At 40.7% G+C, this 23,509-nt stretch overlaps 2 protein-coding genes across 7 annotated transcripts; both read left to right on the top strand.

The window, feature by feature from the left end:
• The first annotated feature begins 642 nt into the window (after positions 1–642).
• mylpfb (myosin light chain, phosphorylatable, fast skeletal muscle b) lies at positions 643–11,605 on the top strand. 6 transcript variants are annotated; one of them, XM_040135205.1, is made up of 6 exons: positions 643–877; positions 8,649–8,747; positions 9,927–10,107; positions 10,317–10,395; positions 10,502–10,550; positions 10,643–11,605. In XM_040135205.1, the coding sequence occupies exons 2-6, from the start codon at positions 8,712–8,714 to the stop codon at positions 10,742–10,744; spliced, it is 447 nt and encodes a 148-aa protein (XP_039991139.1). In that variant the 5' UTR covers positions 643–877; positions 8,649–8,711; the 3' UTR covers positions 10,745–11,605. The 6 variants fall into 6 exon arrangements, with proteins under 6 accessions (XP_039991139.1, XP_039991136.1, XP_039991135.1 ...); XM_040135202.1 differs by lacking the exons at positions 9,927–10,107; positions 10,317–10,395; positions 10,502–10,550; positions 10,643–11,605 and adding exons at positions 1,319–1,413; positions 3,471–3,774; positions 4,744–4,947; positions 5,536–5,622 and having other exon boundaries at positions 710–877; XM_040135204.1 differs by lacking the exon at positions 643–877 and adding an exon at positions 4,835–4,947.
• A 1,611-nt stretch (positions 11,606–13,216) lies between these two features.
• Positions 13,217–18,657, top strand: pgap3 (post-GPI attachment to proteins phospholipase 3). The gene is made up of 8 exons (XM_040136075.1): positions 13,217–13,629; positions 14,347–14,444; positions 14,713–14,865; positions 14,950–15,012; positions 15,743–15,804; positions 16,140–16,276; positions 16,569–16,773; positions 16,999–18,657. Exons 1-8 carry the CDS (start codon positions 13,359–13,361, stop codon positions 17,060–17,062), a joined length of 1,053 nt encoding a protein of 350 aa, XP_039992009.1. The 5' UTR covers positions 13,217–13,358; the 3' UTR covers positions 17,063–18,657.
• Positions 18,658–23,509: the final 4,852 nt, after the last annotated feature.

Here is a 23,509-nt window from a genome sequence, read left to right as displayed (position 1 = left end):
CTTCCACTGTGCATTGTGTCGTATTCTGCACTGTAGCGGACGCAACAGAGTAGCCTACACATCGCAGCTTCATTATATGACCACGGAAGCAGAGCCCTACCAGTCATATGAAAATTAGCTTTATACTAACTCTGATACAGCACATCAAATGTCAACATAAATGCTTAATATTGTGCACTGTTTTTATAACAAATAATATAAAATTTTGAAAAAAAAAATGCTGGTATTCCTCTACATGCTACCAAGATTTAAGTTTGTCAGTGCGTTTGTGGTAATTTGGTTAAACATAACTTTATTTACAAGAAGTGAGCACAATACAACCTAAACTAATAAAGGTCTTATAAGTAGATTTGGAAACCGGATCGCTCTACAAGACTGAGCCTCTGATTGACCTAATAATACAGATAGTACAGGACCTGTCGTTGGTTGATATTGTACTTTCCTGGGGCAAATTTCCAACTCATTTCTAAAGAATCAAATCGGCAAAAGCATTGACATGGGCACCTTTTGGGGCCACAAAGGTCTGGGCCCTCTTTGCCTAACTGGTAATAAAGCCTTGCACATTATATAACTGTTTCTAATGCAGATCACCTTGGATATGGCGATCCCCTTTGACAACATTTGAAAGCTTTTGCATAAGAAACATAATTATTTTGGAATACTTTTTATACTAAAACAGTCAGACTGGCGCCATTGAAACACAGACAACCAGCACTGATTACGTTCCTTTATTATTTAACGAAGCTGCAGCTGAAGTTGTTCTACACATACAGCAGAACGTGCTGCTGACGCGGAGCTGCCCTCACCTTTGGCAACCAGGAAGCGATTGACACACACCCTCCCAGGAAACTGAAACACATTTACACACTTCAGAAAGGTGAGTAAAACAAGAACCATGTGCATGTGAGAAAACCGTCTGGTCTCGCAGTTTCTCAGCCTAAAGCGGGCCCGTTCAAAATAAAAAATAAAAAATGAAAAAAAAGCGAAATTCACGAGGCTGTTCACAAAGAGACGTTAAGACGCGACCCGCTTAGAAACAAGCGGCGCGTTACTAATGGCGGTCAGTTTGGTTTCTGTCCAGCTCAATGAATATGGAATAAATTGCTGAGCGTCCCCCTTGTCGCAACACGGGAGAGCGCTTACTTGGCGAACAGACACGGACTGTGACTGTTAAACATTAAACCCGTCAATGTCAGTTCTCCACGGACACACAGACGTAATAAACGAGGAAGTAAACGCGAAATTATTTCCGTAATGTTTGTTTGGTGTGTGTGTGTGTGTTTGTATGTTTGTATACACGTGTGTGTGTTTTGAGCAGCCTGTGATGTTGAAATGAAGATTGATGAAAAAATTGTCACCTATTTTGAATCTTGCCCCTCACCTGTGGACAAGGAGGGCTACCTCTACAAGAAGGTAAGACACTTTGGATCATTCTTAAATTTAAAAAAAAATATTCAACTTCAAGGGGAAGTAGACCACAATATATTCATGTTTTAAAATGTTCTCCCTCTCGTTGATGTTAATAGGGGTCCAAGCCCGCGGGGCTGGGGGCGGCTCCCAGTACCAGCGGTGCTGGGAACCCTATTGTAATCGCTCAGGGTTTTGTTTTTATTTTTTTTTTTTTATTCTTTCGTTGGTTAAAGTGTTACTGCAGCATACACCGTAGAGGTGGCAGGTATAGAATGGTGCACACATGTCAGACACCAACACTGACAGGTCCGTCAGCAGGGCGGTGCTGTAATGAAGGTAAGCGTGTTTGGTCCAGTAACTCCCACACATGACACGGCACATTCAAAAAACCTCACGTGCACGCGTTCCCGGAATTTAGCTAAACATCGTAATATAGGCCACGCCCATTGCAGCCTGTATCTTTTTTTTTTTTTTTTCGTAAGATCGCGAAATATGCAAAACGTACCTTTTTCAAACTCCTCCTAGGTTGTGTGTCCGATCTGCACGAAACTTTTACACATAGAATCTATGGACTCTCATGTTGAAAAAAGTTATTAAAAAGAATTTCGATAATCCAAAACAAATAGCAAGTTACAAAGGAACAACGTCCTTTAGGTTGCAGTCAAATCAGGAAGTGTTGCATACCTTCGCAACAATCACTCCTATCAACACCAAACCCGGCCCAGTAGTTTCCCGTGCTACACCGGGGATCGGTGCAACACTCAGCACTAATCGGCCACCGGGTGTTTGTTTTGTGCAAAAATCACGGAATATGCTGAAATTATTTTTTTCCAAACTGCTCTTGGGCTGTGTCGTCTGTGTGCTCTCATGCTCGGGAGTTATTAAACTAGTTTTTATACTCGGAGAGATGCAGAGGTTATAAAGGCGAACCTTTGTACGGACTCAAAGGAAGTGATGTCATACCTTTGTGTCGGTCTCTGTCCAATTAACACACAACTTGGGCCGGTAGATTGCCGTGCCACACCGAGGTTCCCTGCACAATCTGGTGCGTATTGGCCACTAGGTGGCGCTTTGGCACAAAGTCAGAAAAATATGCAAAAACGCACTTTTTCCAGGTCATTTTAGGTTGAAGTCCAATCTGCATAAATTATTGCATGTAGCATTTAAGGACCCTCATGATTGCCGGATCACTTACCATAAAACATAAACAGTTAAGTGTTACAGATCATTAAGTTAAACACTCGCATTGACTTCAGTCCAGTACTTTACTAATTTTACTCATATTCCCTCAAATTCCCAATCTACTGGGACAAATATACAATTAATATAAAATCTTTTTATTATTATTGTTCTCTGCTAAAAGCGTGTGTGCAGCGAATACTGTAAGACGTAGAAACACAAAACATTGGCAGGTGGGTTACAAATTCCACCCACTGCTCCGGTGCATATAATGACACTCATTGACTTCAAGATGATCCTGTAGTAATCAAGTTTATGTTTTCACAATTATCTCGAAAATGGCATAATTGTGATAATTGGAGTCAAAAATCTGTCATCATTTTAATCTTTTTAATCCACTTTTTGCCTAATGAAAAACTAAAAGATATATGAATATATGAATAAAATAAAAGGCAATTGTTGATTTAAAAACACACCCAGTGACTTTGCCTGTTATATCTGAAATACTATCTTAATAAATAAAAATACATATATTTATACAGCACCTTTTTAAAACAAATCCCCAAAGTGCTTTACATGTGACACTAAGATTAAGAAATTATAGCACAATTAAATAACAACTAAATAAAACCAGGCAAATAAAGTTGTATAAAGTGTCTGCAAGGCTGTCAATCCATACAGCTTTCACAATAATGTTATATTTTGAACTTTTTAACACATAGAAAAACATAAAAATTCTACTTCACTTTTTGGTGTTTGTATCAGTTCTCTGTATCATTTAACCTCCCAGTAAGCTTCCTATTTCACCAAAGCAGTTGTGTAAGAAATTGACTAAAAAAACCCATTTTGAAATGAGTCGGTAACACACGATTGTCACACAGGGTGAGATAAAGACTTCCTATCAGAAGCGCTGGTTTGTGCTGAAGGGGAACCTCCTCTTCTACAAGGACCGGCCAGCTGAACGGGACCTGATAGGAGTGATTGTCCTGGAGGGCTGCACCGTCCAGCTGTGTGAGTCCGAGGAGCAGTTCGCCTTCTCGCTGGTGTGGAGCGAGCCGGGACTGCGAACATACAAGTTTGCTGCCGAGGACCAGGCCAGTCAGGAGAGCTGGATCAAAGCCCTGCTGTCGGCCAACCACAACTACCTGGCCCTGCTAGTGATGGACCTGGAGAAGAAGTACAGAGGTGAGAGGCAGAAAGGCTGGGTATCTTTATCTCTGTGGGTGAAAGAGAGCAGCCTTTGTTCTGGAGAGCAGCTGTGAGAGGCATTGCATCAGTGTTTACTGCTCCACATCAGATACCGTGTACATCGTGGTACATGGTTATAATATCATAACATCTGCCACATTATTGTGAATACAATAACTCAAGTTTGTAATGATCCAAGATGAGTTAATTCAACTCTAGTAGTTTTTCAAGCTATAGTCTGTGGTTTTGTTGTATTTGCAATACATTGTAAGGTATAAACAGTGTTTTGTTGTCGAATGTGGGACAGGGAATAAAATCCAGTGTAACAAAAAACAACACAAACTACAACCTAAAAATGTTTATGTCAATGTGTGTTGACATAAACACTTTGAAAGTCACACAGTTTGGCCAATTTTTATCAGTTGGTTTGGTTTTACAGCTTTGCTGGAAAATAAAATGGATACTCTAAAATAGAAGACTGGGGAAAATCAAAATGGGTAAAAAATTAAACAGTTAATTTGAGGGCTGGATTTAACAATAAATTCAAATCATGTAGGGTTATGAAACAGTTTCATGAGCCAGATCTGGCCCCTGGGTGGATAGTTTGTGATCAGAGTGCTTAATACTGATTTTTGATTTAATAATACAAAGAGAGGCTTTTCAAAGGTATAAATCTTTTAAAATTAAAGTTGATATGTTTGTATCGTTTAGATGTAAGATGTTCTCACACGTCCTGGATGGCTGTAGCTCAGGTAGCAGAGGAGGACAGCCATTGATTGTAGGATTGGTGGTTTGATCCATGGCTCCTCCCATTAACATGTCAAAATGTCTTTGAGCAAGACACTGAACCGACAAACCTCATCTGTCAAATTAATGGAATGTCATGCAAGAGGCTTTTGTCTTTCTGTTCCTGTAACTTCAGCTGTTTGGTCATGTATTTCGCTGTTGTATTTGCTCTTTCCTCAGACACATTAGTTGCGTTCTCCAGTGAACCAGCAAACACTTTCAGCTTGCCAAATTTCAACACAACTGAGGCAGGATATCCTGCAGCCTGTCAGAGCACACAAACTTCAACGCTGCCTTCATACCCAGCACCAGCTGTGGGAGCAGGACCCAGCCTGAGCTCCAATCCAATGCTTCAGACTCCGACTGTTTCATCCAAATCAACTAGTAAGAAATCACCCAAACTCTGGCCCAAGAGGAGTGCAAATGTGGTGCCTATTAACACTCCTGCTCCACCCATGGGGGAGTGGTCAGGGGTCTGCTTAGGCACCAAGGAGGAATTTAGTAAAATGCATGAAGATTTTGGAAAAGAAGTCAAGGAACTGATTGCTAATTGGTCGAAAAGAGGACAAGGAGGTGAAGTTGTTCAAGGAGAAAATTTAATAGATTTTGGATAATAAATATGAAGTGTACACAGTGTCTTAACCTTAATTTCAATAACCAAAGTTACATTGCAAAGCTATTATGTGAATTGGAATGACAACTACAAAAAATTATGTTAAGATATATTTTAGATATACTTGAATATATTTTGTTGAAGAGCATATTGTTTGTTTTTTACTTATGCCATAGACTCAATAAATGATCTGTGATCTTTTGCTCTATAGACCTTTGTTCCTTATTACAGTGAATTTATTTCATCATGTGAAGTTTTGAAAAACAGGTCACACACCATAACGTTTTGTAAAGACACAAAACACCAACTGCAAGTGTGGTCTTTATCTAATTGATCTTCATCTGCTCTACCTGTTCCAGCACCATTGGAGATATGGTATGAGTTGTCAGTATGGCTGCGCTAAACCCTGCTAAGTTGCTCTTTCCATGATTGCGCACGTGAAATAGGTAAAAAAAAATTCAATAGTGACATCAAATTGAATGTTTTTAATTCTAGTGCATCATATGTGTATGGTTGTGCTGTCCGGTTACAAGAAATGAATCTACACCTGCCAGCCAATTAGAATTGAGAATTTTCAGTTGCCATAGTATGAAATTTTTTTTGATACCATTGCTGAGGTGATACCTGAGTTTCTGTACAGATACCATAATGATACTTTTTCAGATACCCTGAGAAAGATAACTAAGGCTGCAACTAGTCTCTACTAACCTCTTCAAATGTCTGTTTTGTCCAACAAACAGTCCCAAACCCAAAAATATATTCACCTTTCAATGATATAAAACAGGGAAATACAGCAAAGCCTCTTATGTGAGAAGACAAACACAGAGAATATTTTTGTTTGGAAAATGACTGATCTGATCAAAGAATAAGTAAAAAGATTTGCGAGTCTTAAGCAATTTCATGCCACCTCTCTGGACTAGACAAGTTCTTGTTTTTAATACTAAAAAAGAAATTGCGGTTAGATACCAATTAATTAATAATCAGATTATATTGATCTTTTTTTTTTCCAGTTTGTCTGTATACCAGTGCATTAACCTTCCTAACCACTTTCACTTTAAAGCAGATCGATAACTGTGTGGGTAAAGAAAAGTCTACCAGTTGTATGGGCCCAAAGCAGGCCAAGAAGGGTGAAGTATGTCGAATTTTAGAAGAGAGTCAAAATGGCTGAGAAAGAGAATGGCAGGGGGGGCAGAGCTATTTCAGTCTGTACAGCTGTCTTGTTTTTATGGTCTTTGACAGAGCTTGGTCTCTTTCTCCCTCTGTCTCTCTCTCTCGTTTCACCTTCAGTCCCATACTTGAAGTGGCTGCTCTTCTGCTCGTGACCTTCTCCCCATGGGATTTAATTTTTGATTGCTTTTTCCTCAAATAACTCTCTGATTTTAAATAATCAGTGGCAGGATGTTGGATCAGATAAAATCAATTAATAGAATGTTATAAAACAGTCACAGCAACATTTGTGCCTTTTTGAAAAATTAGGTCATATTTTGTCACTTGAAATACTAGGCCTACGAATGACTGAAGACGCAGTATCAGTTCACATTGGTGCTGGATCCCAATACATACCTAAGCTGTACAGTGGCATGATTGATGGCAGCCTCAGTAGCTCATATATGGAGTTAGGTGGGTGGGACACTGTCCTCCTGTTCTAAAGCAACTATACTGGGAACCTCCAGGAGCATCCCAAATTAGTGCATCCATGGTGGGAAAGCTGCTCATTTAGTCTAATCATCATTTGCTGTTTCCCATCAGAGATGTGAATAATTATCACAGAAACAGACATTCACAGGTCCTGCTATTCAAGACGAAGCATTTGAAAATTCTGTCGTGCTATGAAACTTGATTCTTGTTGGCTGCTAATATCTTAACTTTTATTTTGTTTTTTCTAGCTGTATATGGCAGCACTTAAACTTGTACAGGTGCATAAAACAATGGAAAAACAAGAAATAGAAAGCAACAGGCTGCCTGTAGAAGTTTAAATATACTGTATGTGAACAGTTTTATAAGTCTGCTATTGTTTTTGCGGGAAATGTGGTCTACATTAAGTTTTTCTTTTTAGAAACACAATTTAAAAGTAAAACATACAGTGTTTCCACAAGGTATTTCCTACCACTTGAGTCAATATTAAAGAACTGTTTACATTTCTCACTGAAGCAAAGGGCCTAGTAGTCGAGTGTCATTACTGGAGCTGGACCAATGTCCATCAGCCAACTGTTTTCAAGTTTCATTACTGTTTATATACCCCGCTGGCCACTACTGATCTGGTAGTGGGCACAAACCTTGAACCAAACCTATCATTTTGACAGGTGATGACTTCAGGATATGTTAACCGCAAATACATGTTGGCACTTTGGGCAGCTCAAGGCTGTTAATTAATAGAAAGTGTTGGTCAGGTCGACTGCAGGACAACTGTCCCATTTGTGTGTGTATCAAGAGAGTGAAGCAGCAATAGCCTGTCATCCTATAGCACACTGGGTTTTGTTCTCTCACAGTGGGTAGAAAAGAAACAAAAATAGCCACAACAAAGACTCTCAGTATGTCAGAAGAAGAAGGGTACGGGGGCAGTTCAGTTGTCCCTCAGCATGTCCTGTCTGCCGGTTTGGCCATATTAGTCCACAGATAACACGAAAGTCACGCCTGTGTGTTGGCATTGAATTCACCTCATTCCAAGACTCCTGGGGCCTATTTTGGAGCATCAGTAAGCCGAGCCGCCCTGCCACCTCCTCGCTCCTCCCTCTTTCTCTTACTTTCCCCTCAGCTCTGTTTTCCTGCCAAACCTGATGGTGTGGCTAAAGTTAGCCTGCCATGGGCTAGTATATAAGGCCCCTAGGGTCCAATACTTACATGTCAGTCACATCGGCTTGGCGTAGGCTTCTCTTCTTGACCAACAACAACCCCACAAACTTGAGAGATGGTGAGTGTGGGATCTAGGGATCTAGGATCTTCTCTACACTAAACTGATGAGATGAGAGCATCACTGATGCATTTGCTATCTGGATTACCAACATCCCGTTAAGTGAAATTGCAGGAGTCTCTTAAACTGTGGATGTGGACCCAGCCTTACTTTTATCTGCTTGCTTGAGTTGAAGTTTGGCTAACATCTCAATCCTCAACCACGATGAAATACTGAACTACAATCTGTTTGGGGATCTTTGCCTTATGATTAAATTCCCCAAAGCCATTACATAGTAATTTACCCTAAACTAAGTGATACGTTTAAAAATGGCAGATTTCTTTTGAAAGAAAAGAATCACCTCTTCATAAGAATGTGTGATTCTGTTGGCAATTTGGCAAAATCCACAATACTAGTAACTAAAACCTTCAGTTAAGAAGTCCCTTGTGTCCTTTTGTTTTTGACAACACATAAAGCCCCCTTGACAGTCTTTATATTTTTTCCTCAGGGTTAGCCAGGATCTATTTGTTTGGTTGATGTTTTGTAATTTTGAAATGTATTTTAACTTTAATCCTTTCCCAGGCACCCAAGAAGGCCAAGAGGAGGCAGCAGCAGGGTGAGGGTGGATCCTCCAATGTGTTCTCCATGTTTGAGCAGAGCCAGATCCAGGAGTACAAGGAGGTAACCTTTCCTTCATTAGATCTCACACACTTCTAACTTTCCTAATAGTAAGATTTGAGGTCTTTCTACGCCATGTGAGAAAAAATTGACATTTTGTGGCGCTCATATAACTGATGACTTCACGTATCATCTGACCTAAAAGGTAATTTGAGGAAGCTTCCGGAAGATATAGACCTGATCGTTTTGGCTGCATGACAGCAAAGATGTCCTCATCAGCATGACAGAACAGCTTTTCTGATAACAGCAGCTACCTCTCCCCTTTGGCAGCGTAGTAATCCTCCTCAGAGACTCAAAACACTCGCGCTGTGACCGCACTGGAATGCCGCCCAACAGCTGGTGGGCAGTAATATTAATCAAAGCAGGAAAGAGGGGCTCAAGGTAGAAAGAACGAGAAAACATTTGGGGTCTGTAGATATAATTTTGAGCCTACACTTAGAGAAGAAAAGGGGGAACAAAGTTTTGTTTTGCTACCCCAAGAAAGTTTTTTTTTTTTTTTTTAAATTTCTAAGGATGTAGCACTTTGCTCAACAAGAAAATTAATGTCGCTGCTAGATTACAAAAATCAAGAGGCGCACTGGGGCTGTCCTTCAGTATACATGTAGAAATCGAAGAGAATACAATGGCAACAGTAGCTGACCCTTTTGTAGGCATTAAAAGGTGAAAGAACATTTGGGACAGGTCAGACGATTTAGTCATAAGACAAAAATTGGTGGGTGGGAGGGGGTGACAGCTGTAATCAATACCTTATCCTTAAATGTCGCAAGGGGCTTGTCTCAAATTCCGAGACCATTTTAACACCTTAGAAAGACAAGTGGCCGACCAGCTGCCAAGTCCCAAAAGGTTTCCAATGCCATCTTTGGTTTCACTAAGTGCTACGCCCAGCTGCGTGGAAAGAGAAGTGGAGAACAGCTCCACATTTGCACGTTTATGTTGGCAGACTATCTCACACAAATAATTATCGTAAGCAAATCTTATGATAAGGACTTGCGAGAAATGTGAGGATCTCAGTTATCACTTTTAATTAGCTGTATTGTAGTTGATAGTTTAAGAGCTTGTGAATGTCATCTGAGGAGGTGGTGAACCTTTGGTGCAGCAACCCGCAACATATCAAGCACAACTGAATGTTTTTCCGAAAAAAAGTTTCTCAAAATTTATAATGTCCTAATTGTTCACTGGCAGGCTTTCACAATCATCGACCAGAACAGAGATGGCATCATCAGCAAGGATGACCTCAGGGACGTGCTGGCCACCATGGGCCAACTGAATGTGAAGAATGAGGAGCTGGAGGCCATGGTGAAGGAGGCCAGCGGCCCCATCAACTTCACTGTTTTCCTGACCATGTTTGGCGAGAAGCTGAAGGGTGCGTTGACATAGAAGTTTAGCTCAATTCACCCTATCTTTTTTTTCGTATTTCATAAAATATAATCTAGGAGCACATTTATCTTATTATTTGCCTAAAACAATTCACATTGCATGCTTGATATAATTCAGGATTTTTTCGAGGTTTTTTTTTTTTTTTTTTTTTTAATCCTCTATAATTGAGACTAATTTGCCTGCTTTTACTTTTAGGCGCTGATCCCGAGGACGTCATCGTGAGCGCTTTCAAGGTCCTGGACCCTGAGGGCACTGGCTCCATCAAGAAGGAATTGTACGGAATTTTACTTTAACTTACAACTCTCTCGATCCTTTTGTGGCAAAATCTTGAAACAGGATAGGCCATCTCATATTCATTTTTCTCCACTTTCCTTCTCCAGCCTTGAGGAGCTCCTGACCACCCAGTGTGACAGGTTCAGCGCTGAGGAGGTGAGCTGATCAGTCTCACTCAGTATTCACATTCTGTCATTACCCTCAGTTGCTCAGGGTTGTAAGTCATGTCTTTAATCCCTCCTCTGCAGATGACCAATCTGTGGGCTGCTTTCCCCCCTGATGTGGCTGGCAATGTGGACTACAAGAACATCTGCTACGTCATCACACACGGAGAGGACAAGGAGGAGTAAATCTCCCTCTCTCAAGATCTCTACCTCCGTTCAAGCCCATACTCTCCCCACCATCTACTCCATCCCTCTTCTCCAGCACCGTGGCTTTCTTGCACACGCTCGCACCCCAGCCCACACTTTCCACTTGCCAACTCACTACAAAAAGACTTGTCTCCTTTATCGAGATACTCAGTGAGAGGACTGTAGGCTGTGGGGATGTTTGTGTGTGAGTACCAACAGGGAAACATGGGATTATTTTCAATAAAAATAATCTTGTGACACTGAAACACTCTCTATCTCTATCCATGCCTCTTGTTCCTCCTCCTTTTCCTCCCATCACTCATTCTGTCATTCTATGTTGAGGCCAACAGTGCATGCATCATACCTATGTGCAGCATGTATGCATATGCAGTCTAGTGTATGCAGCGGTCAGTCAAAAAACGTCTCTTGGGTGCTGTGTTGCATGCACAGTCACTTGCTTGAAACAAGTAAGCAGCCTGACCCAAGTGGTCTGTTAGTCTTAACCTGACACAGAGTGTTTAATGGATTTGTCCCCTTGTTTTTATTGGAGAGGAATGCAGAATAAAAGAGTGGGAGTACTGTACTACAATAGTTTCCCTACCCCTCTCTTTTTAAATCTCTCTCTCTCCCATTCTTATACACTGGTATAAAAGGAAAAGTTGCAGTGAAAAGAGGAAAACGTGGCTTTTTCAAACTTTAAATCTTGTAAATAGAGAAAGAGATGGTGAAAGATGGTGAGAGGGAGGCAGGAAAGAAATAAACAAAAGTAAAATAGCTTGGTTTCTGACTCTTCTTCCTCCCTCTCACTGCTGTTTCTCTCCTGTTGTTGTGACTGTGTCTGTCTCCACTGTAACGAAAAAAGAAGCACAAATAAAACCATTATATTTCGTACGACACCGTGTCTGTTGGTTTAAGTTGGGGCAAGGGCGAAAGCACTACAGGTTGACTGTGGACAGCGCTGTAGAGCACTGACTGCACACTGACTGTAATATGCATAAACATGATCAAGGTTTGGATAGGGTACTTTTAAATGGTGGTTAGTAATTGTGGATAAGTACTGGTCAAAACTACTGAACTTTAAGGGTCTACTCATAGTCCCAACACCAAAAAATACAAATATTATACATCATGCTGAATTTCAGTGTCATTTTTATAAAACATTTTTCCGATATTTTCTCCATGCAGCATCAACTCGTGACCCTAAATGTACAGGAGAGAGGCACAAAATAATGGAAACACGTAATAAGACAAGAATAATACGAACCTTGTAAGGAGAAGGACCACACTCTGTCTTCAGATCAATGTCAGTCCATAGATTATTGCCATAGAAGTCCTGAGCCATTACTGAACCACTAGTAACCATGAAACCATATAAATCAATTGTGTGTATGCTACAGAAACTATTACAAAAGTTTATAATGTTTGATCTCATGATTTGAAGATTAAGATTTTACGACTTCAGGAATGCTCCGTGCTTTTTTTCTCACCTTATACATAACCTCCGAAGATTATAACCAAAACACTGATTTTAACAGCCTTCAAATTTTATTTAAACTCATAAAAAGTTACGGTGGGATTCTGAATAAGTTTCTACAGCTTTGTAGCCTGTAAATGGAGGGTTGGTTGGGTTAGATTAAATTTTGCAGACACAACAACTTCTGTTAAGGCAAATGTGAGCAAGCCATCTAATTTAGTTTTATTTTTTAGCTTTCATAAAGCCTTCACAGAGAATACACACTGGCCAGGGTCGAAAGTCCAAAAGCAAGCATGCTTCATGTGGAACACCAAAATGGCCAATAGTGAATAAAAAATATATTTTAAAAAGTCAATTTGAAATATACAAATAAAGTTTTTTCAGTCCGTTTTTATTTAATTATAGAATTTTTAGCCTTTCTAGCAGCATGACTCTACAAATGGCTCTGCTGGTCTGACAGTTGGTCCACAACTTTGGTCCAGAATTAAATATCTCAGTAAATATGAATGTATCACATGGAGTTTTTATGGGGTTTTAATCATCCTCCTGTATTAAGTCTTAAATTAGTGTTTTATTACCTTAATATCTGTTATTATTTGCATTTTGCAAATAAGATTATTATTATTGTTGTTATTGTTATTATTATTATAATGAATATTATTATTAGACCCAAAGTATAACTACCATTAAATCTATATATTTATATGCAATGTACCAAAGCTCAATGAATCACGTGACCTAGTGACGTAAATCTGAAACAGGATGTAAACTGCATACAACAAAACGTTATGCCTTCAAAATAAACACACAAAATATGTCTTAAAAATACGGATACTGATTCTGCCAAATAAATTCGCTAGAAAAACAAGAGTTATTCCTCTAAGCTACGTGTAGACTAAATATAGAGCGACATACAATTGTAATTCGATGTTTTGTGAGTCCAACCAAAAGCTTCCGCAAAGTTTATTTTGGTAACGGAAACCGGAAACGATGTTCGAGTGGGAAACTTGGCCCTGATCCGGGGGCAGGGAAGCAGCGGACAAACAGCACTGTAACTGTAAAACGTTTCAGACCCGGTTTGTCACCACAAACTAGGAATGGCACCACGGTAATGTGCACCGTCGGCTGTGGAAGCCATCGATGCCGCTGTCGTCCCGCCGTGCCTTTGTGAGTCCTGACGGGCCGAGACCCATCACCATGGCCTCAGCGTTACCCCGCTGCACATCTGTCAGACTCCCTGCTCTGGCCACTGTCGTCTTGCTCTTGGTGTCGGTGACCACTGTACAGTGCTCCCAAGGCGACAAGGAGCCGGTTTACCGCGACTGTGTAAAGCAGTGTGTCCGGACCAACTGCACCGGAGCTCGGCTACGGGGCTTCCAGTCTGCCCAGCCGCAGTACATGGCGTTGACAGGTGAGTTGCTGTTGATGTTGACAGGTAAGTTAGGCTAACATAGCTGGCTAGCACTCTGTGGATTTAAACAGTATAGCCACTGTATTTGTTGATAATATATCCGTAACATTTGCTAAATATACCCCTTGACTGTCTTTGCCAACAGTTATTCTGTGTTTACTCCTCCATGTAGCTAATCTCTGCTGGTGCAGCTTTGTGTGTCATGGCTTTTAATCCGGTATGTTTTCTTATCTTTGACGCTTCACGACACATGTGCTGTTTTTTCATTAACTGAAACAGCCTTGAATGGTGAAAGCCAGTTTTTCACGCTGGGCAAGGTGTCACAAAGGGCCTATTGTAACTCCACCCGCGGTCCATCATTAACAATTGTATGGTGTGTCTGTGGGGGATTGAAGAACACAGCAAACTGGGACAAATTTTGATGAGAGGAACCAGTTGACCGAGCTCAAAACAACCAGAGAGGATAGACTGAGAAGTAGTGCCCCCTTTTCTTTTCTGCTTTGGCTCTGAGAAATTGTGATGGCCATTTTTCAGCTACTTTTTGACACTTTACAGATTAAACGATTGAGCAATTAATCAAATAAAAAAGGCAGATTACTTGATAGTGTTAATAATTATCTGTTATCTGTTGCAGCCCTAAAGTGAACCTGTGGCCGTAACTTGTTTCAATGCCCGGTTTCTCCCCTCAGCTTCTCTCTCTTTGTTCCTGTGTTGCAGGTTGGACATGTCGTGACGACTGCCGCTATCAGTGCATGTGGACCACCGTGGGCCTGTACCAGGCTGAGGGGTACAGAGTCCCACAGTTCCACGGCAAGGTTTGTGGTCATTACAGAGGCCAGAGGCCAGTTTCATTATAAAATCTTAGTCCAAAACTATTCTGTATTGGATAGGATGCTGGGCTCTGTCCTCCAAAATAGCTTCATGTATGTTCACTTAAATCAGTAGATTACTATGTATTATAGTTTTTGAAAAGTTATATTTTTAGACTTGTGAACAAGACTCTCCAAGTGCTCCAATACTGGTTTCATCTTAACCGTTTTGAGTGAAAGTGAATTTACAGGTGATGCGTTCTATGTCTCATAGTGGCCATTTGCACGCTTCCTGTGTTTTGAGGAACCAGCATCTGCCCTGGCCTCTCTGCTTAATGGCCTGGCTTGCCTTCTCATGCTGCTGCGCTATCGGAGCTCGGTGCCACGCCAGAGTCCAATGTACCACACCATCAACGCCTTCTCCGTGGTGAGTTCAATTCCCGAAGAAATACACCAATACTGTCTTTACCTTAGAATGGTATCTAACGAGAGCTGATGTGTGTTTCTTTAGGTATCTCTTAATGCCTGGTTCTGGTCCACAGTGTTTCACACCCGGGACACCTATCTCACTGAGGTAATGGATGTTAGGAGCCTAAAGTGTCCGTCAACTTGAAGCAGCATTAAGTGGTTTTTGTCTACTTGACGGCAGAATCATAGCAAAAAGACTCCTTGGTATAAGTTTATATCACCAACCTGTGAGCAATGAGTTTTCAAAGTCGCATCCTCAGCAGCAACAGAGCAACACGGGTATCCCATTGGAGATTTGTTTCACGCCATCTGACTGATGTAAATTTAATAACTTCTCACCTTTATAGCCCCAGTTTGGTCCACTTAATCCTGAGGAAAAATATCTGTTCGTTCAGGCCATGAGCTGGCAGCAGCTGCTCCCTGTTTATACGGAGGGTTGGTGAGATGTGTTGGGTTTCAGTATGCAGATCAGCAAACCAAAACAATGAGCTGAGAGCAGCTAAAAGCAACCCCTTTTTACATCACAGGGAGTCAGTTGATTCATTGTTAATTCAAAAGAAATGCCACTTGATGCACTTTTATTGTATACGGAGTGTCAAACTGCTAAAATATCTTTCCAACTTCCAGTCCACCTGCCCAGACGAATGTTTTGCTGTTTTATTGGCTAAGGAGCTTAGCTAATCAGTAACACCTTAATGCTATTACTGACAAGCCCTCCAGCGGTGTGCACAATATTTTCTGTAATATATTGTGCAACAGGCACAAGTGTTTTTCTCTTGAGCTTTGTTGTGGATATCTAATGTCAGTAAATGTCTCTATATGTTTTTCTCTTTCAGAAAATGGACTATTTCTGCGCAACAGCAGTCATTCTTTACTCAATCTACCTATGCTGTGTCAGGTAAGCTCCAAAACAGGTATTCCACGTGGCCTGCTTCTGTCGCATGACAGAAGTCGGGAAATATGGTTGCTGGAGAACTGAAATCGCATTCAACTCTAGTAATCATTGATCCTAGTTAACATTTCTGTCTAATGTTTTCTGGGTGAAGGTTTGGTATTTAAAAATGATGAGTGTTTACATTAACAGAAGCCACAAATGATATCAAGAAGCTTCACAAACCTTGAGGAAAAAATGTGCCTGGACTGTCGTGTTATGACTAACGTAAAATGTCTGTTATAACACTTTCTCCAGTGACTTTATTTCTGTTCACACTGTCTAACTCCTCTCTTTGCCAGAACACTGGGTTTGAGGCGACCTGGGGTGTCCAGCATGGTGGGAGTCTTGCTCATCCTGGCCTTTACATCGCATGTGTCCTACTTGACCTTTGTCAGCTTCGACTACGGCTACAACATGGCTGCTAATGCCACCATCGGTACAGCAAATGCTCAAAAGTCACATTACAGCTCATGTTTGTTCTGTCATAACAGCAGGTTTTTAATGACTGTGTTATTTGGTTACTTTTCTGTAGCTGTTTACAGTAACTACATTTCTTTTCGCTAATTTTAAATTTTCACTCTGTCTGCAGGTTGAATAGTTTATACAGCATCATGTCTTTAAAGGCCAATGGCTCACAACTAAAACCCACTGCTTTACTCTTACACCGGTGTATTTTCTTTTCAGCCTTGCTACTCTCTGACTCCACATCTCTCTCTCAATCTTTCCAGGAATGGTGAACCTCCTGTGGTGGCTGTGTTGGTGCTGGACGAACCGGCGGACCCTGCCGTACTGGTGGAAGTGTGGCCTGGTGGTGATGCTGCTTCACGGTCTGGCCCTGCTGGAGCTGCTGGACTTCCCCCCGCTGCTCTGGGTCTTAGATGCTCATGCTGTGTGGCACCTCAGCACGATCCCAGTGCACTTCCTTTTCTACAGGTTCGACAACTCCCCTGCCCCCCCCACTTTTTGTTCCATAGCTTTACTGAAGAGAAACATTTAAGGCAGTGTCTAAAGAAGAAGGAAAAATTATATATTTGAAAATGGGAGCGAGAAGAAGTTGCTTTAATGTGTGTGCGTGTGTGGAAGGATAAAATAGAATAAAAAGGAATACTAATAAAGATAAATACCTGATAAATGATCTTTACTTTTTTCTCCCTCCAGTTTCCTGATAGACGACAGCATCTACTTACTAAACACAGAGAAGATGGGTGTCAAAGTCGAGTAGGAGGAGTTCATCGCCTCTTCACCACGCCTACACCCTCGCACCCCTCCAATCAGGGCAGCTGGACACCTGCACGTGGAAGTAGCTCAGGCTCCCAGATGACATGCATGACACCACTATGACTTCCATCAAAGCAGCCTTTGTTTACATTTTTAATGTGCAAAATTTCTTGTATTTATTTCTTTTTTTTTTTTTTTTAATGAGAATTAAGTAGAAAAAGCATCACCAGTGATGCTTGTTGTACTTAACTTTGCCTCATGCTGACATGTATGCTAGCGTTCTTTTGCCATCTATCATAACTGCAAAACAGCGGCGTGCTCTACCACAGCAGAACCAGATTTTGACGCCCCCGACAGTAATGACACGGCTGCATATCCTGTTTCCTTCGACTCTTAGGTATTTCAAGCTCATTCTCTCAAGCCCCCTTGGAAGTCCAACAAGCTTAGCTCTGCACAAATGGCAGTTAGCGGTGGCTGACAATAGATGGCACCATATCACTTGCCAGGCCACCAGTAACCTTCTCTGTGTGGTACAGCATGTGTCAGGGTCTATCTGTGCCAAAAGGGGTCTAGTGGACAACGAGAGGTGCCCCTTGTGAATAGGGGGGCTGCCAGCAGATTGATCTAGAGAGAGGGGGAAGGGGTTTTATGTTTGGAGGCCATTCTAGCTGACTGTGTTTTTTTTTTTCTCTTTTCTCACCATCACACCTTTATTTTTGTGCCTCAGTTGTTTTCATTGCTGCTTTTTTTCCTAAAATTCTTCATCATCATTTTAGTTTTCTATTTTCATTTTCATCAGCTGCCTTAGTTGTTTTAATTCCATTGTTGTTCACCAATTTGTGCTTTATTCTGTTGACAGTTTTACTTTGATTACTTGATTTTTAATTTGGGTGGGGGGTATTCCTGACGATCACAAAGTTGAAATGATATTTTTATTCACCTGGATTGCCTTTTAGTATAAGTGGAAGGAGAACATGATTGAGGTAGGTATTATAAGCAATGCAACAGAAAGCAGGGTTTTTTTTTTATTACATCAAGAGTTTCTAATAAATTCTGGAGTTAGGAGGTTTGTGTGTGTGTGTGTGTGTGTGTGTGTGAGAAAGAATGAGTGTTTAGGTGTTCGTTTGACACCCATTATTTTGAATTGGTTGCATTTCTTGCTGCAGTATTCCCCAAAATGAAACACACACACAACTAGCTGCTTTACGTATAACTGTCCCGTCATGTAATATACTCCCATTTCCCTCCATGTCTGCCTCACATACGGTATATGACCTACTATTCAATGAGCATATTTCTTCTTTGTTGCATCAAGTCTGTTTTTTTTTTTCCTCAGCAAAACTCTTGAATTCATACCATGTATGTCTTCACCCCACAGAGTTTCCCCTCCATATGTAGACTTTACGGGCGTGTGTGTGTGTGTGTGTACATTTACGTGTGTTTCTGTTCGAAATTCTGCCCATGCCTTTGTATTTCTATGCGAGAATGCGAACAATGACCAGTATGTGTGTACACGTTGCCTTGACTCGACATTGTGTTGTTTTTGTCATCATAAACCGAATCACTGTGTGTGTGTGTGTGTGTGTGTGTGTGTGTGTGTGTGTGTGTGTGTGTGTGTGTGTGTGTGTGTGTATGTGTGTGAGCTAGATTGTGCTCAATCCTTTTGTAAAAGTACTGATGTGTGTGCGTGCCTGTGTATGTTGGAGTTTTGCTGCATGAATGTGTGTGAGACGATGGGTAAATTTAGCTTTGCTGACTGCCTGTTATGGGGGTGGGGGAAGACAGAGGACGAAAAATATGGAGAGGTTGTCACTGGTCTGGGTGGCAAAAAGATCCCTGAAATCATGGTAGCAATATTGGCCTTATGAGATAAGAAACAATACATAGTACATATTTTATTTGATGATTGCCAAAATTGTGTAGATTGGTTAATGGTTAATGTTGGTTAATGTTTACTAACCACTAACCACATTCATGAAATGGCGTCTATGGCCTAGTTATGATGATAAACATCTAAAAAGCAAAAACAAGAAATGCCCAATTGAACAAAACCTCATTTCAATATATCACAAAATCATATCCTATTCAAAACTGCAAATACTTTGTCTACTGTTGAGAAAATAACTTGCTAAATAATTTCACTGGTATCTGTTTCCTGAGGAGTTTGCATTAAACAAATTCCAGTTTTTGCTCTGTAAATCATTTCATTGTTCATTTCCTTCTTCCTTATTAGTAACCCTAATCTTTCACACACTCATCAGGCTGCCCCCTGCCTGCTGCCCTGTGCACCAACACCTCTCCTTCGAGTGCACTTTCCTCCACCTCACATCATTTGACCAAAACAAAACAAAACCAAAAAAAAAAAAAGAAATTGAACAAATAAAAAAGATCTTTGACGATAAGGTATGAGGCTCTGCTGTGTGTTTTTCCATACATGAGACTTGGTTTTTTGTCCTGTCAATGTGTTTCTTTTCTTCGGTGATCTGTTGTAGTGTTCCTCAAATTGTGCAAGACACTCCCTTCTCTAGGATGTGATATACAGTGACCTCAAACAGCAGTACCTTACCACCTAGTCTTCAAGGTACTTATGCTACAACCACCACAATCTCTGGACCACATCATCAAAACTCCACAATCTTTGTACTCCTTCCACTGTCAACACAAACCCTTAGTAGTTCTTTGCACCTGGGAATTTCTCAGCCCTGGTAATGTATTTTCTCCATGTTCTGCTCCTACTTCATACTTTCGTTTATACAAATGCAGTGGTACAAGAAGTATTCAGACCCTTTCCTTAAGTAATATCAATAATACAACAATGGAAAAATGGTCCATCACAACTTAAAGTCCTACTTAGGTAAAAACGCTAGTCAGTTACATCAGCTAAGTATTAATACTGATGTATCAGTATTTAAGTTACATTTACATTTTTTTAGCCAGTGGAGCCAGTTTTAACTACTTTATATACAGCTAGGTTTTATCAGGTGGGTCCCGGTGTTGGGATCATGATCTGGGGGGTCGTGAGATGATTAATGTGGTAGAAAAGAAGTAAAAACGTAGTTCTGCTACACAAATCTGTGTTGGTTTTTCAAACAACAGGTCTTTGATGAGACTGACGACAACTCAGTCGTGGAAAATGACGAAAGGCCCCAACTGTTTTTATGTAAGGAGTCTCAAGTCGAAAAGGTTGGAAACCAGTTTAATATATAACAACACATTGTATTTTATAAGCTTATTATTATCGTTTTACATGAAATCTTAGTGTGTAAAGTATCAAATAACAATAGTTGTCAAATACTGCAAATGTGATGCGTAAAAAATTATAATTATAATAATATTTCACTCTGAAATGTAGTAAGTGTGAAGTTGCCTGTAAATTGGAAAATTTTATGCAAGTGCAAGTACCTCATAATTGTACTTAACTACAGTACTTGAATAAATGGACTTGGTTGAAATTAGTTACATTACACCACTGTTCAAATGTATGAGCAATATATCCTCAAGCCTTCTAAAAGGTATACTCGATGAAGGTGCTAACAGAGTGTCATGCCCCTGGCACACAAAAAGTGACCTGAGTGAAATGCATTGTCCGGGGTTCATCCCGCCCCTATCTGCTGCAGCCTGAAGGTCCTGCTGACTTTGTACCATTAGTGCCAGAATTAAACGCACAGATTCTTTGTGGGCTGACTTTGTGTCTCTAATATCACCGAGGCACATTACCTCCAGGCCTTTATTTGTTATGCCTGTTGGTCTCAGTAAGCAAGTCAACCCGCGAGACGATACTCATTGTCCAAAACAAGCCCTTCTTAGACCTGAGGGAACTACTTTTTTTTTTTTGCAGTCTAAGTAGTAATTGTCTTTGGACTCTCTCACTTCTACACAATATCTCTCACCCACTTGCCAGCCTCTTAACTTTTCAACCCATGAAGCCCCCAAAGAATATGAATATTTTATGAGTCCCGTACTATTATAGCCAAGTTTTTGCACCCCTTCCCTGTATGCTTTGTTTTTGCCATGTTCTGCATTTGCACAGCTGACTTCCAAATGCATCCTTTTATCACTAATATGAGGAATGGCATGTTTCCACAGAACCAGCAAACTTTATCCGGGACCCGATGCTTGAGAACTCCTCATTAAACTTTGTTTTATTCATTTTACAGAAGTTTACTGCTGAGAAAATCGTACAACCAGAGTGCTGAATTGGCACAATCCTTTGATGACCACAGTGGCACTCAGCCACAGAAAATTAGCTTATTTTTGTGGGAACCAAACATTTAAAAGGACCACGAACCCTTGTCTTGGACTTGTATTCTGTCTGGCTCAGTGAGTAGCTTTTTGTTGTTTCCTGATAGCTCTGCGCAGTACGTTGGACTCTGACCCTGGCTCCTGTGGGTGGGGAGAGTAGATAGACTGGGATGAATAGAGTTTATTCTTCCTCCTTTAACTCCTGATCTGTGACTGTGAAGTGAAGGGCATGAGAAAAGTGAAAGAAATATGAAGATGCGCCAAGGTGGTATCATGCAAATAACGTCCCCTTTTATAAATTCAGTAGCGCTCAAGAATCGACTGGGAAAGAAGGCTGAATTGAAATATCCATAACTCTGCTTGAGTTTGTAATTTAATAGTAATACAGATGTTAGGCCTCATATTTGAGGGGGGAATTTAAGGGGAGCCAGATGAATTCTGAGGTGAGGTGATGAGGTGTGTGTATCAGTGCTTAATGGATTATTGTAAAACTGTTTGGCCTGGATGCTCTGCAGCATTCTTCAAGTAACAAATGATTGATAAAGTCATGAACAACTGCTGTATAGATCATAGGTAGAAATCCCTTTTTGTTTAGCCATTGTCTGGTTACTCTAAACTAGCTCAGTTGAGAAACACTAGGTTTTGATATCTTGTGGTTTATTACCATTGCCCAGGTTTATTTTTGACCAGTAGTGACATATGTCATTGTACATTTACTCACCTACTGTACAGTATTTAAGAAAAGTTTTGAGGTATCTGTACTTTACCTGAGTGCTGGTTTAAATTTCTGCTCCACTACATTCCAGGAGGAAACATTATTCTTCTTCGTTACATTCATTTGACAGTTATAGTTATTAGTTTGGCAGATTAAGATTTCAAAGCTTTGACAAAGCATATGATCATTTTACATAATATACTGTAGATGAAATTGCACAAGTGTTTATAAAGTGGTTCAAATGTATTCATATTTTATATGAATATTAATAATTTGCAATAAATTGCTGCTAACATGTTTTATCAGGACCTTTCATTTTTAAAATCTGTCTCTCACATGCCCCCCAACTTTAGGAAAGTACTCTACTAAATCACTGCAGTAACTCCTCATCACTTGACTTTTGAAGGTTGTTAGGATGATAGAACTGCCAGTCTTGATGGTGCCAAGCAGCCTATTTAAAGATCCCCTCCTGACGGGTTTTGAGACATAAAAAATACTCTGCTTTCGAACAACAGTTTATGTCTGTTATGCTTGTATTTTCACAAAAAAAAGTAACATTTCGCCAAAAAGTAAAATTTCCTGGTGGAAAATTCTTGAAAATTACATGTTGCCCTCATTACAAAAAGATCCAGAATCTATGAGTATGCAAATATCGTTCGTTTCAAAAGTTTAACTGCTGGACCTATGATGTCTCCCTACAGTCCATTCTCAGTATATGTGCTCTGAAGGTTTCAAGTTTCCACTGCACACTTGTGTAAATTGCATACTGGAGCAGGAACTGGCTTTCAAAACGATGTCACCAAATCACACTGGTACGTACAAGCCTTAAACTGAGGCTTAAGCAGATGCATCTGAAAGGCGCTTTAGATGTTTACATTCTTTTTCATCATGCAGCGCCATCCGGGAGGCGTCTGATCGGCCCCAGATTCATTCTGCAGCGCAACAACGACCCCAAACATACAGCCAGAGTCATAAAGAACTATATTCAGCAACAAAGAGAACAAGGGGTCCCGTAACAGATGGTCTGGCCCACAGAGGGCCCTGATTTCAACATCATGGCGTCAGTGTGGGATCACAGGAAGAGACAGAAGACACTGAGACAGACTAAATCCACAGAGGAACTGTAGCAAGTTTTCCAGCAACCAACCTGCCAAGTACTTTGAAAACTGTGTGCAAGTGTACTGAGGAGAACTGGAGCTGTTCTAAAGGCAAAGGCTGGTCACAGCAAATACGGATCTGATTTAGATTTTTTTCTGTTTACTGCACTTTGTGTGAAGTTAATTGATACAAAAAAACTATTCGTGGCATTATTTTTGAAAGCATCCTCACTTTACAGCGTCCCCCCCCCAGAGGTGCCTAAAACCTTTGCACAGCACCGTAGGCCTGGATCCTCCGGAAAGGCGAAAGTCGAACGTCCAAGTGAAGTAACGGGAAGCAAAGCACATTGTTTTTGAGCGGAGGGGGGTTTAAAACGACCAGATAACAAGGGATTCG

Source organism: Xiphias gladius, chromosome 9 (genome assembly GCF_016859285.1).
Source record: "Xiphias gladius isolate SHS-SW01 ecotype Sanya breed wild chromosome 9, ASM1685928v1, whole genome shotgun sequence".
Lineage (NCBI taxonomy): Eukaryota > Metazoa > Chordata > Actinopteri > Istiophoriformes > Xiphiidae > Xiphias > Xiphias gladius.
This window is presented reverse-complemented; position numbering and strand designations above follow the sequence as displayed.